The sequence below is a fragment of the Acanthisitta chloris genome, unplaced genomic scaffold (genome assembly GCF_000695815.1).
Source record: "Acanthisitta chloris isolate BGI_N310 unplaced genomic scaffold, ASM69581v1 scaffold26261, whole genome shotgun sequence".
In the NCBI taxonomy this organism is placed as follows: domain Eukaryota; kingdom Metazoa; phylum Chordata; class Aves; order Passeriformes; family Acanthisittidae; genus Acanthisitta; species Acanthisitta chloris.
This window is the reverse complement of record NW_008655859.1, coordinates 2462-16887: the sequence shown is the minus strand read 5'-3', so window position 1 is coordinate 16887 and position 14426 is coordinate 2462. Positions and strand designations below refer to the sequence as shown.

Below are 14426 nucleotides of genomic sequence, written 5' to 3'. Positions count from 1 at the left end.
AAAAAAAAAAAAAAAAAAAAAGCATTGTGCTCTTACACTATTTTCTGTGTGTACACCAGGAAATAAGAATCCCAAGTGGCTATGGAAGAAAACCTAGCATGGAATTGTTCATTTCCCCACCTGAATTGAACTACATAGCTGAGATTTTTCAACCTTACCCAAAATGCATTTTCCTTTATAGATTTTTAAAAGCAACTATTGGTCAATTAAAAAAAAAACCCAACACAACCCCCCCCAAACACACACAAAAATCAAAATCACAAAGGGAGAAACCCCCCACCCAACCCACCCTCAAGTGCCAGCAAAACACAGGAAAGAGCTAGATACTGCCACAGTCCAGCTCCAGCCTTGAAGCTTACTCACTGCATCAGTCTTTAAGCAGGCCTGGAATAATTCTAGTCATTTATTGTTTTTTCTGTTCATTAACTGAGATCTCACGGCATAACTAGATGCACATACTCATAGTGAACATTAAAACTCAATTTGCAAAACACTGTTACAAGGGAGAAGAGTTCAGATGTGCAAACCAAGGAACGCCACATTCCCGAAGGAAGAGAACTGCTTCATGCTACAAGCAAAACAGAGTTCCAGCCATGTTGCAAACTCTAAGGGAACAGCATGTGTATGTCATTCAGTTCAATTTCATAGAGGAAAACAAAGCAACTTTAACAGTGTTCTCTTCTCCACAAAGGATGGTTACAGATGAGGAAAGGATTGCGTTAGCTGCTAAGCTTATCTGACAGGTATCTGTGCTGTCATGCCTTTCCTGTCCATTGCTCAACACAAACTCTATCACATAGTTTGTTATGCAGTAGCTTTCAGGTTAATACACAAATTGCCAAGGTGTAGCTTTTGCTGAAACATCTATGCTCTTTTCCAATTTCGAATCCTGAAGACACTTCAAAAATAAGAACCCCAAACTGCTGACTGTAAGCATCCAAAAATACAGCTGTGGTCTCACTATGGGCAAGTCGTAGTCCGTTAGAAAAGTAGATCATACATACAAAGGTATAAAGAACATTTAAGTCAGTCTTAGTGGAAGGCAGTCCTTGAAGAAAACAATGCTCCAAGCAAACTTGCTGAGTAGCACTTTCACTTTAGCCCTTCAGGGGCGTGGAAGATTCAGAAGTCTTCTCAGTAGATTCTTCCTCGGCTACGATTGCCACGTCCTCCCCAACCTCTTCCTCGTCCACCCCGGAAACCACCTCTTTGCTCTGCAACGAGAGTCAGAACTTTTCAGGCAGGTTTCATGCTGATACTGACTAAAAGTGAACAGCAGCATCTGGAGGTATTGAAGGCTGACTTGAGCCTCCTGCTCATCACGAGCTCACCCAGTTACGCTTTAATGGCCACGGGACCCCACTAATTGTCACAGGAGGTCAGGAGAAGCCTCTGAACTAAGCACAGTCTTTCTGCATACTAATACTATGACACACATCTGCCCCTGTGTTTGAGAACTATATTTGGGCCAGTCCATTACCACAGCACTGAAAAGTGGCTGCCTAGGTCATCCTTCTGTCCAACAACACCATGTTCATCTTGAGGTGTATGACTTGCTACTAGTGATTGTATAAACTGATGGAAAACCACAGCTTTCTCATTCTCTGTCTTTTTCTACCCTTAAGGTATAAACTGATGGAAAACCACAGCTTTGTCATTCTCTGTCTTTTTCTACCCTTATCACCAGCAGAGTATTTTATTATTACTAAAGCTACTACCTTAACTACAGTCAATTAGAAGTCTTAGATATAGATGGGTACTACACAAACTATTAGTACACTGTAAAAAAGTTTTCCTTTCCCTTTATCAAGAACAAATCTGACCACAGTGAAAAAAAACAAACAAAAAAATCCCAAACCCAAGATACTTTATAGTTTCTTTGGGTTGGTTTGAAAATGTATCAAACATTCATTCCCCTTTCTTGCTTTCTCTTTATGTACAGTCTCAAAATACAGATCATGCTAATCTACAAAGAGAACTGTGTGCTTATTTTAGAGGGTACAAAAATCTAAAACTGAACAGAGGCCTAAGCATCTCACTAACAAGAAATAGTAGCAAGCAATAAAACATTCCTGGCAGAAAACTTCCCAATCTTTACAACTGTAGGACCACAAGTTCATCTTATGCACACAAGCACAGCACTTGAAGTCTACAGTAAGAAATTTGCAGATTATGTTATCTTTTCTCTTTGCTCTATATGTCTGACAGTGCTTTACATCTGGTTTTGGGCATGGGTGCTCACTTGTCATAGCAGACCTTTCCTTGCCAGAGGTAGGACCTACAGGGAAGACAGGAATGGGTTGCTGCCAGTGCTGGGCCAGTTTCTCCAGTCTGCAATTGCTCTAGGGCTTTGCCCAAAAGCACAACTCGTGGAGGGGCAGAATCAATGACTGGGAGCACGAGGACATCACTGTGTGCATGCACAGTGACCCTGGCAATTCCTGGGACTTCTGGATCAGGTCTGCAACATCAGCAGTGGCTGTGATAGGAATGCAGCACAGGTCCAGTCGTACGACAGGAGGTGACCCAGCTCTGCCACGTGCAGCAAGTGGCTTGTCCACTGGGAAACTGGTGCAAGTGCTGTGTGTCATAACAGAAAACACAACAGTTCAATTACTAACTCTGTGTGTTAAACCACTACTAAAAGTAACTTGAAAATGACATAGTTTATAGGCTGGTAGCACTCAAACACCACAGCACATCAACAGCTATGAAAAGAGAATTGCACACAAAAATTGGTGACAGTAAAACTTCATCTTCCAAGAACGTGCTATTTGTTCCCCCCACCCCAAGACACAACTGTCACTAGACAAAGTAACAGCTTTTTTTCCAAGCTTCCTAACTTACCGTAGGAAAAACTGCCCAAGTTACTGCTGTATTTTCCACTGGGAGGATTATATATTTGCCTGGCATCCCTTTTTGGTCCTGCCGAAGATTTCTTTGGGGGTGAACTTGAGGTTGTATCTTCACTTGCTCTTTTTTGACTGGCAGAAGAAAACAAAAACGTATCATTACACCCTGTGGTGACAAGTACAGGAATAGCAGCTCAGCCTCAAAGCTTAACCACTGGAAGGGAACAACAGCTAAGGAAGATGCCCTGAATACTAACACCTCAAAAGAGGAAGTTAGTCTCCAGCTGATTTGGTCTGTTGTATTCCTAAAGCAAGACTAAGAATCACTCCACAGCCTTAACTCCTTCCAGGATGGGTGCTATTTTTGATGTGAAACTTTTAGCTCCTGTGTTGCATCTGCGCTATACACACACAGCTTGGGAAATTAATTTCTGCTATTTACAAAACAAACACCACTCTGAAGAACTCTTACCTTGCATCTGCCTTCTGTACTGGTTTCCAGGACAGTGTAACTGTACTTTTGTAAGAAGGAGGAATGTGGAAGAGATCCTACAGAGGCAAAATTGAACAGTTTACAGTTAAATTCACCTTGACTGCACTTGAAAATTTTAGCTACTTACTGAAAATCGAAAGTAACAATTGCTTTCCAACTTTTTAAACCCTGTTTGAAGACCCATGGCAGAGGGAGAAGGCAGGAGCTCACTGCCTTACCCATCTGCATTTAATTAGAAGTTCAAATGAGACTCAGATGACTGAACCGTGTCTTGTACTGACAAAATACAGAATCATAAAATTGTTTGAGTTGGAAAGGACCTTTAAAGATCATCTAGTCCAACCCTCCTGCAATGAGCAGAGACATCTTCCACTACATCAGGCTGCTCAGGCCCCTGTCCAGTCCAGCCTTGAATGTTTGAAGGAATGGGGGATCCACAGAGAAAGCACAGGGGTTTTCTCCCCATTCACATCAAACACCTTACAATGAGCTACAAAGGCACCTGCAGGGAGACATGTGATATCCCTATGATGGTACAAGATAGGCCTCCCAATACTTTGGGGGGCAAAGCTCTTGGCTTATTGTGGTGATTGAGAGCAAAGAAAGGAGGCGAAGGAGGTTAAAAGAAATCAGAATGGTTTCATGGGCTCTGGATAGAAATCTCTGTCTGCAGCTCATCTCTTCTAGAGCCTTTAGAGAAAAAGGTTCTGTACAGCAGTTCGCTTTGCCTCCTCCCTCCTTTACATCTCACTGCACCTCTTTCAGCTATTCCTTACCCCTCCCAAATGACAAGGAAAAAGGCTCAGCCAGAATCTACAGACCCCTAAGGCAAGGTGGTCTTCTCCTGCAGGCAGCCAGTGCTGCAGAAAAGGGCCTCGACACCCTATCCCAAGAGCAGCATGAGCTGCTTGCATGAACAGCATGATCCACCTTTCTTCAGAAGCAGTAAAGCAGCAGCATCTCTGAGCTGGCTAACACCAATTAACTTAGTAACACAAAATACAACTTATTTCAAATCTATTCCTTTCTCCTGCATAGGTTACTCTGCTGTGTGAATTTACTCCTTCATGCTGTTAGGGCTTACCTTGATTAGAACATTAATGTTATTGGTTATTTTCAGGGCAACCACCTTAATCTTGTTCTGTAAAAGAAAAGGAACACTGCTGAACAACTATTCTAGGAGCCTTATGCCAACTGCATTTGATGAAGTCACAACATTAAACTGACTCTTCTTCCCAGAGACCTGTTATAGCAACAGTAGTAGTGAAAGGTGTGTACACTTCTGAGTCTTCACCACAACTGTTTTTAGGCTTCTTGCAGTTTTACACTAACTAGCTGCTTTTAATGTTCCAGTGTCGCTCCCGTTGGTTTTTCTGCCCCCCAACATATGAAATTTTCCCCTTGCAAACAAAGCACAGAGCACAATTCAGCCACATACATGTGGATGCAGAGCACCTACCAGTAGCAACTAGGAGATCATCTTCACTTGCAAAACGCAGCATCAGGTAAGATGCACTTGCAATAATGCTGGCAGTATTATTCCCTTGCCTCTATCTGCATGCTTTCAACTGACTGCAGCCTGTTAATGTGTGCCAGGAGTTGTTTCAGTAGGCTCAGTTAGAGAAATCAGAATCCCCAAACAAGACTCACCTCCTCTGTTTTCAAGGCTTCTCCTGTTTTGCCTTGAAGTGCTAGGCGAAGCTGCCGAATATACACCTGCAGCCCTCGAGCAAAATACTGTAGCCTAAAACATTTAGGAGCAATTTGTTAATGACATTTGCATAGTCCCATGAAAAGAAAAGCATAAGCAAAGGGAAGCTGTCATCTCATTTTTTCCCCTTCAGGAAAAATGCTCAGCTTTCCATCAGTCTGATTTGTGCTACTTTTGCAGCCAGACAATAATAATTCACACTTCCACAGAACCATGAGCATTGGAAGAGACCTTCAAGATCATCTAATCCATCCATCAACTAGAACCACCATAATCACCCCTAAAACACACCCCTGAGTGCCACATCCAGACACCTCTAGAACACTTCCAGAGATGGTGACTCCACCACCTCCCTGGGTAACTTATTCCAGTGTCTAACCATTCTTTCAGCAAGCTTTTTTTCTCACATCTAGTCTGAATCTCCCCTGGTGCAACTTCAGGCCATTTCCCCTCATCCTATCACTGGAGACATGGCAGAAGAGACTGACTCCCACCTCACTACAAGCTCCCTTCAGGTAGCTGCAGAGAGCAATGGGGTTCCCCCTGAGCCTCCTCCTCCCCAGACTAAACAACCCCATCTCCCTCAGCTGAGGTGCTCCAGACCTTTCACCAGCTTCATCATCCTCTGGACTTGCTCCAGCAACTCAGTGTCCTTTCTGAAGTGAAGGGCCCAGAACAGAACATAGGATTCAAGGTGAGGCTTCACCAGTGCTGAGTACAGCAAAGCAATCACTGCCCCAGTCCTGCTGGACACACTATTTCTGATACAGGACAGGATGGCATTGGCTTTCTTGTGCACCTGGGCACACTGCTGGCTCATACCCAGCTGGCTGTCACCCAGCACCCCCAAGTTCCTTCCTGATGAGCAGCTCTCAAGCCACTCCTGCACCAGCCTGTAGCACTGCATGGGGTTGTGACCCAAGTGCACTTTGCCATACTGAACCTCATGCAGTTGTCCTCAGCTCACCAAGCCTGCCTGTCCAGACCCCTCTGCAGAGCCTTCCTACCCTGCAGCTGATCAACACTCCCACTCAACTTGGTGTCACCTGTGCACTCACTGAGGGGACACTCAATCTCCTCATTCAAATCATCGATAAAGATGTTAAACAGCACCAGCCCCAATCCTGAGCCCTGGGGAACACCACAAACACTTTCTAACAGAACATTAAAGGATTACCTGATTTTAAAATCTTTCAATTTCTCTGCATTCAGCTTGGCTGTGAGGAAGTCTGGAAGTTTACGGCCCAGCTGATGGAAGCTATACAACAAACACTCCACATAGCTGAACTGCAGCTTGGGCTCTTCATTGCCAGCATTTTCCCCATTCTCTGCTTCCTCTGGAGGAAGGGGCATGTACTCCTAAAGAACAGAAAGGGAAAACAAATGCACTAGATACATTTATGCAGACTGAGGGCTCTTTTGCAGTGTTCAAACCTAGGCTGGATGAAGCCTTGAGCAACCTGCTCTGGTGGGAGGTGTCCCTGCCCAGGGCAGGGGGTTGGGGCTGAATGATCTCTAAGGTCCATTCCAACCCCTAAAATTCTATGACTGTATGAACTGGAAGGTTTATTTATGCTGACAACTTAAGAAGTATCCCCCCCCATGCCAGCGATGAACCGTTGCATGATGTCCTGGTGCAGATGGTTTGGCTACACTCCTGCAACTTGACACCTGTGACTCAGAGGAAACACTCTGGTGGCACTGCAACCACAGGAAGCAGCAATGCACTGCACGAGTGCTTCTGAAACACTGCTGAACTTGCTTCAAGTTGTCAGTGCAGATACAGCCTTAAATGAATCACAGAATGTTAGGAGTTGGAATGGACTCTACAGATCATCTAGTCCCAGCCCCCTGCCCTGGGTTCCTCCCACCAGACCAGGCTGCTCAAGGCCTCAAATGAGATCAACGTAAGTCTCTCATGACCATAACATCTAAAAAGAACCCCAAAGGAGTTCACTGGATTAAACACATTATTCAGGTAACAGCTCTGTGTATCTGCAAAGGTTTTGAACCACACAATGATGTCTGACCTCATACCATGGACAGAGCTATCTTTGAAACAACCACTTCAGAGAGATGATAGATGAATACACCAAAATAATTTATTTGGATGAAAACTTCATTTAAGTGTTTTACCTGAATACAAATTGAATTACTTACCAGTAATTTATCAAACAGCTTCTTCAAATTTGATTCAAGCTTTTCCATATCACCACAAAACGAACTCATTTCAGCAAGCAGCTTCAAAACCTACACAAGAGGACAGGAAGGTTTGGCAGGGTAACTGAAACGCACACAGGCTTAACTTTCAACCTCAAATCAACTATCACATCACTCTGCCTGGCACAGAACAGGTCAGCTGTTACAACCCAGCCCCTCCCAAGTATCAGGAAGGAATACAAGGAGGAACACACCTGTTTTTCATGTCCTCAGACAGAACACAGGTTGTGTCTAACCCTAAGAAGTATTAGTCAACAAGTAAACAAAACTTCATCTCTCCCATCTGCAGCACAGCTCAAAGTGAGACTCACAGCACCTAACTGAAGCTGCAGCACTGATTAGTGTAAGCAAAATTACAGACATTAAGCCACTCCCTTAGGAGGTTAGATTAGCACAAGGCACACAGCAATCATTTCAGTAAATGCCATGTGCTTATAAAGAAATTGACAGTAATATAAAAATGATTACACCTATTTACTTATTCTGCCTTGCCTCAAAAGCTCAGGACAAATGACACACAACACTCAGTCATGCCTCAATAGAGCAAATTTTTTTTCCTAGTGTAGCTACTTTCCCTCCAAGACAAGAAATGAAAACCACTAAAGAAAGGAGTCTGCACCTTTTATAATAGCTGTCTTCATCTAAAGTGCTTAATTTTTATGGCTTTCAAGCCATTTTGGCTTACCTCCAACTGGATATCGAGACCCTCCACGGGAGTAGTCAGAGAACTGAGGTTTGGCAGGACATGCTCACAGAAGTAAGTGACAAATTTTGTGGAATGAACGTTTTTCTGCAAAAAAAAAAAAAAGTCACAACAAAAACCAAACCATTGCACATTCTTCAGGCTTCTCTGAGACTGAAGGAGCTAAACATTTTTCCCCCCATTGCTCTGCCACCCTTATGAATCCCTACCACACAGCTATACCTTAAAGCTTTAGTACACTTCCCTCTAGCTCCTAAAACACAGATCCCCTTGCAGGTAGCTCAGCCTCAGAGGCTCTCTGAAACAGCAGCCAAAAGGATTGTTTGTCACCCACGCATGGGCTTTAAGTGCTGCAGTAGCCTGGCCCTAGACTTGAAATAACCAAACTCATAACCTAATGTGAGAATCTTGCCATAATTCACTGTAACATCTTAAACTGGAAAGAAAATGTTGACGAGAATAACAAAATCTCTTTGTGTCAGTGTGCTGGTTTGAGCTGAAGTAGAGTTAACTTTCTTCATAGAGGCTAGTATGGGGCTATGTTTGGGTTTTGTGCTGAACACAGAGTTGATAATGCAGAGATGTTTTTGTTGTTGCTGAGCAGAGCTCACACAGAGTCAAGGCCTTTGCTGCTTTCTGTACTGCCACACTGGCAAGGAATTGGGGATGCATGGGAGATTGGGAGGAGACACAGCTGGGACAGGTGACCCAAACTGACCAAAGGGATATTCCATACCATAGCACATCATGCTCAGTATATAAGGTGGGAGGAAGAAGAAGGAAGGAGGGACATCTGGAGTGATGGTGTTTGTCTTCCCAAGGAACCATTATACGTGATGGGCCCTGCTCTCCTGGAGATGGCTAAACACCTCCTGTCTTTGGGAAGCAGTGAATTAATTCCTTGTTTTGCTATGCTTGTGTGTGCAGCTTTTGCTTTCTCTATTAAACTGTCTTTATCTCAGCCCATGAGTTTTTCTAGCTTTTACCCTTCTGATTCTCTCCCCCACCCTGTTGATGGGGGAGTGAGTGACAGGCTGCTGGTTCTTGGCTGCTGCTGGGGTTAAACCACAACAGTCAGGAGGCTTTGAGGATGTTTTCCCACATCTGAATGCAGTAGAAGCTGAAGGTGGTGAAGTGCTGATACGCAGTTGTTCTAACACAATCATTTGGAATACCAAAGAGAACCTACAGCCATTAACTGTGCACAGCATCCCTGATTCAAAGCCATGAACACCTACCGAGAAGAGAGGCACTGCCTGCCGAGTGCACTGCAGAAGTCTATCCACACAGTCTGGATCAGAAGGATTGAATGTTTGCTCCAGGTCAGCTTGTTCAGCTACCAGCTCCACCAGCTGCTGCCTCCCACTTACTGTCTGCAAGCTTTTCAATCCAGACAGTATTTTCATGAACAGAACAAATTCCTCTCCTGTCACATCTTCCAGAACCTTAACAGAGTAACAGAAAACTTGTTTATATGGTGGCAATTTGCAAACCTCCGAGTCAAACCTACTTGATTTGAAAAGGTAAAGGATGCAAATATTTAGCATTTAAATTTAGCTTCTAGTTATCTAAAAACACAAGGTTAAAGGAACACATGAAAACATACAGTACAGTTGAATGTGCCTCCTAATTAAAGTAAGTGCCATCAAGTTGTGCATAGAAAAATGTTCTTTTAATTCTAAATTTCTACCTAAGAAAATCATATGTTTCAGGCAGAATAAATGGTAAACAAGTATCTGCTCATTACTCGTTGTCTTAAAACTTTTTGCACCTTTCTCAGCTTGGGGAATGCAGAGGAATCTCATAAAAAGACAAATGCAAATGCAAAGTCCTGCACAGAAGAGGAACCAACTTCCCTGTCTCAGGCACATGTTGGGACTGACTGGCTAGAGAACTTCTCTGCTGCAAAGACTGAGGGTTCTGGGGGATGGCAGGTTGAACCAAAGTGACACCCCCATCTCTGGGCTGTGACAAGAGCACAGACTAAGGGAAGCAAAGGGATAGAGGATTCTCCATGGCTATGCTCTCGTTAGACCAAAGCTGGAACACTGCAGCTAAGTTGGGCTCTCCTGTGCAAAGGAGTGGTAGCTTTAGAAAGCTCAGCCAACAAGGTGATCAGTGTCTAGAGTTCATAACCTGTGAGGAGAACCTAAAGCAATTAGGCTTTTCCAGCCTAAAGGAAGAGAGCTGTGTGTGGGGACAGCAAACTAACGCTCATCTAACAATACTGAAGAGCAAGGCACCAAGTGTAGGAGCAGATTCTTTACTGGGGTGGACAAGGTCAGAATGAGACAATGACACAAAACTAAAACGGAAGGTTCCAAATGGACAAAGGAAAAAAATCAAATCTTGTTGAGGACAATTAAACACTGAAACTGGTTGCCCAGAGAATATAGGAACTCTCCTTCCCTATGAGGTTTTCAAAACCCAACTGGGAAAAGCACCAGGAAGTCTGATCCGAATTCAGTTGAGAATTCACTGAGGTGACCCATCTCTCCAAGACCCTGCTCAGCCTGAATGATTCTACCACTGCAACAAAAGTCCTTTAAAAGGAGAAAAGCTTAGCAGCATTTTGACATTCCCACAAAACAAAGCTGCCAAGTTTGGAGTGTAGCAGAACAGCATTAGTACAAGATCACATGGCACCATGCTTAGCTCTACATGTGGTTTGAACACACCTCCACAGCAACACCAGTGAGAAGGGATGGATTAACAACACTAAGGTTGTACTGAAAAAAGACACTCACCTTCTTTGATTCAGTCAATATGAACTCTTCCACCTCCTTTGTCATCACCTCCTCAGGCAAGGTTTTCAGCTTTGTAGAGAGGAACTTAATGGCTCTTTCTCTCACAATATCCTCTCCCTGAAGAATTTGACTGAATAAACCTCCCAAAGTTCCTGAATGGAGAATAAATCAGATAATGCAAATTATTTTAGAAGTTATGAGCTGAACCTTCTTTGCAAAAAAAAAAAAAAAAAAAAAAAAAGGAAGTCTCCTCCTTTAAGCCTCCATGATGCATTTTAAAATAACTGCCTTACTACACCCCACAGTTTTCGTGCGGCTTGACATAGGAATCCACACTCTTTGATTGGTCTGTGTAATTCAGATCCACAATGACTGAGAAGTTCAGTATTGTCTGCAAATCCAAACAGTGTCTGTCTCACTTCTGCACTGTCCTAAGAAGATGCAAAACTGAGTCCTGTTCTCATCCTACTAGGGTAGTATTACTAGAAGCCCTTTACCTTTAGCATCCATCTTAAAGATACTGAGCAAAGCATTGTTCACCAAATTGAATTCTGCAGAATCATCTGGAGAGAGAAAAACAAAGTTAGGTATATCCTTGACAGGCAAAGGTAAGAGCAGAAAAACAAAACTGCTGGTACCACACAACAAGCATTCTGTCCTCAGCATTTAATTGTAAACAGCATAACCTGTCCTTTAACAGCTCCTAGACTGAGGAAGTCAAAAGCCATGGAAAGAGGGAAGCAAAACAAAAAGCCACTTCAGCCTCCCTGCCAAAACTTTAACATCACAAACATGACAGGACTGAAAACTAGAAAGGAAGTAATTAATCAGTATATTTGGTTATTTTAAGGAACAGCTGAATAAACAAGCTGAGCTTGACTAAATCAGTGTACAATAATAGTTATTCCTTTCTAAATTCTCATTAATCTACAGTATTTCTAGGTGGCAGAAACAATTTTCCTCTCAAACTAAATGGAGAAATGCATAAGCCTAAAAAAAAAATCAAAAAAAAACCAAGCCAAAAACTATCTCCTGAGAAGCCTAGAAGCTTAACCATGCACTTTTAATACACCAGCATTTAGCTCTCTATAACTTACTGAGATAAGAAAGATAAAAATCATGTATTAAATTCTGAATTGAATTTGTACCACAAGAAAAGATCTATTTTGTACCAAAAATGCACTGCATGGAAGAAAATGCTGCAGGGCTTTACAAGACCCTGAGCCTGGATTAGAAATCCAGCAACTCTTTTTCAGAAGGCAATTTGCTGCAGTCCACACCTGGAAGGTCTGTGTGAGTGTCCCTGTGTGTGTGTCCCTGTATGTGTACATCTCTCCAGCCTTTTTCTAAAGATGCTTACAGAGAACTTGAATGGAAAAAACATTGTCTTAATTGAAAGGAAGATTTTCAGTTCAGATCAGGATAATTAGTGGCTTTTCAGCCTAACTGCATAGCAAATATAAAGGGGGTGAAATAGAAGAGTAGAAGGACACGGATGGCACTGGGATCAATTCTGAGTCAATGGAAAACACTTTACAGAACAAAAGTGTATCTATTTTCAGGTGTGTCCCGAGGAGATGAGCCAGCAAACCACCACTGCCTCCTACCTGACTGTAGAAGCTGAGTCAGAATGTCTGCTACCCGAGGAAGATTATCTCCAGTGGCAAACTGAGGCAATTCCTTGATTGCTTGTCGCCGGATCTGTCGAAATGGTCAGTGTTGTAGAAATTAAAAGAGTTCAAAATGTCAGGAATTAAAAAAAAAAGACTAAAAAAACCTAGGCAATTCAAGTACTGATGTTTTGCAGAAAAATCAGCTGCATTTGAGAAAATGACTACATACTCTTAACATGAGTATCACACTCAGAAAGTGACGTTCAGGTCTGAAAGTTTAACATCAGCCCAAACTCCAGATTTGCTATGAAACTATCATGACACTTAGGAACAAAGTAACGTACTTTTCTTTCATCTAAGCAGCACTTGGGAAAAGTCACATTCAAACAGCACCTCTGTGAACCAAATCATTCACATGACCAAGGGAAAAAAGGCTGGAATGTGTGTTCTTATGGAGTCTGATTTGCTAACAGGAAGGATAGTGTTAGTTGTGCACATGGCAGGGAGAAGCTCCAGGTTCTGCTCCCAGCACTGACAAAATCCTTGAATGGTCTTGTCCAAATCATTTAAGACCTGATAAACAAAGATGCTTCAAAGGTACAGCTGCTGCCAGCACCACAGAGGAAGCATGAAGCATCTCAAGACCTCTGCAAGAACAACTCAGTGAGAATCACATCCCTGTGGTTCACAGGTGCAAACAAGATTTTCTTGCTCCCAGTAGGATTTATCAGAGTCAATTACCACAAAGTGCTTTTCGATGGGAAAACAAGCAAATGGTATTCAATATGGTTTATTTATACAGAGCTGTTCCTCTGATCAAGGATGGGAGTGAAAAAGACAAATGAAAACTTCTCACATCTTCCCAAACAATAAATTCTTTCAACTTCAGGAATACAACAAAGTTTAAGTTTTCAAACAAACCAACCCTCCCCTGCTGAAAGACACAGCTACTAGAACAGAGAGAATAGAAACAAAACAGAAATTCAGTGTATCAACTTGCTACAAGGTTCTTACAGAAACATCTTCATCCTCACAGAGGTCCAACTGGGCATTGATAGCTGAGTCAGCCAGCTCAGGGAAATGCTTGAAGAACTTAGGAATAAATTGGGCTGCAAGTCTCTTCTCCTTGGCACCTCCCTTCACACCATCCAAGATCACCTGGTAGGCATCCTTATGCTGGAAGAGGAAAAGCAGAGTATATACATGGAAAAATCTTGGGTTATACTCAAGACAAGGAGCTATATTATACAAGCTTCTTACAAAGAAATAAATTTCTCTTAGACTGATATAACTGTGCCAATTCAGTAAAAACTGCCTCTGTTCCCTGGTTTTTACTGTTATTCCAGTTTCTCTGTCTGTCCCAAGTGCTTACTGCTCTAGCTGTCAGCACTAAGGCTAACACTTCCTGCACACTACTTGTTTAGAATGCTCCAAGGAATTATATGATCACTTTCACTGAATTTGGGCAGCTTTTCGAGGAGTTTCTGCCTTTCCTCTGCTCATTTATTGTCTCTCAAGTAGAAGTTCCCTTTCCTCTGCAATGGATCACAAGAGGTTTTTACCATACCTGTGCTAAAGCATCTCTGACATCAACTGAAGTAGTTAATCATAGAACTTTAGGGGTTGGAATGGACCTTACAGATCATCCAACCCCAACCCCTGCCCTGGGCAGGGACACCTCCCACCAGAGCAGGTTGCTCAAGGCTCATCCAACCTGGCTGTGAACACTGCCAGGGTTGGAGCAGCCACAGCCTCCCTGGGCAACCTGGGACAGTGTCTCACCAAAACTTAATCTGAGATGAAACACAGTGCTTAAAAGACCTGTTAACAGAAACTAAACACAAAACCCTCCAGAAACTTCCAGCTGAAATACAGAAATAATCACTTCAACAACAATATTCTCGAGCTGCTCCAACTAGAACCACACAGGTGTTTCTGATTTTGTGCCTGCAGCACTGACACCTTAGAATCACTGAAGTCTTTGTTGTGGTTAGCTCTGTGTCTGCAAAATAGGAGTCAGCATTACTAGATACTAGCACAAATCAGAACCTTCTGAGACGAATTTCCCTCATGGTTGTGAAAAGAAT

General features: G+C 42.8%; 1 protein-coding gene across 1 annotated transcript; it reads right to left on the bottom strand.

The window, feature by feature from the left end:
* Nucleotides 1-637: 637 nt before the first annotated feature.
* On the bottom strand, nucleotides 638-13515 carry API5 (apoptosis inhibitor 5; the record flags this gene model as incomplete). The annotated part of the gene is made up of 13 exons (XM_009084101.1): nucleotides 638-1214; nucleotides 2848-2984; nucleotides 3325-3401; nucleotides 4430-4486; nucleotides 4996-5089; nucleotides 6234-6415; nucleotides 7217-7306; nucleotides 7962-8066; nucleotides 9218-9424; nucleotides 10727-10878; nucleotides 11224-11289; nucleotides 12334-12427; nucleotides 13354-13515. Coding segments are annotated over 13 exons (1503 nt in total), but the record flags the coding sequence as incomplete, so codon positions are not given.
* Between the last annotated feature and the right edge of the window lie 911 nt (nucleotides 13516-14426).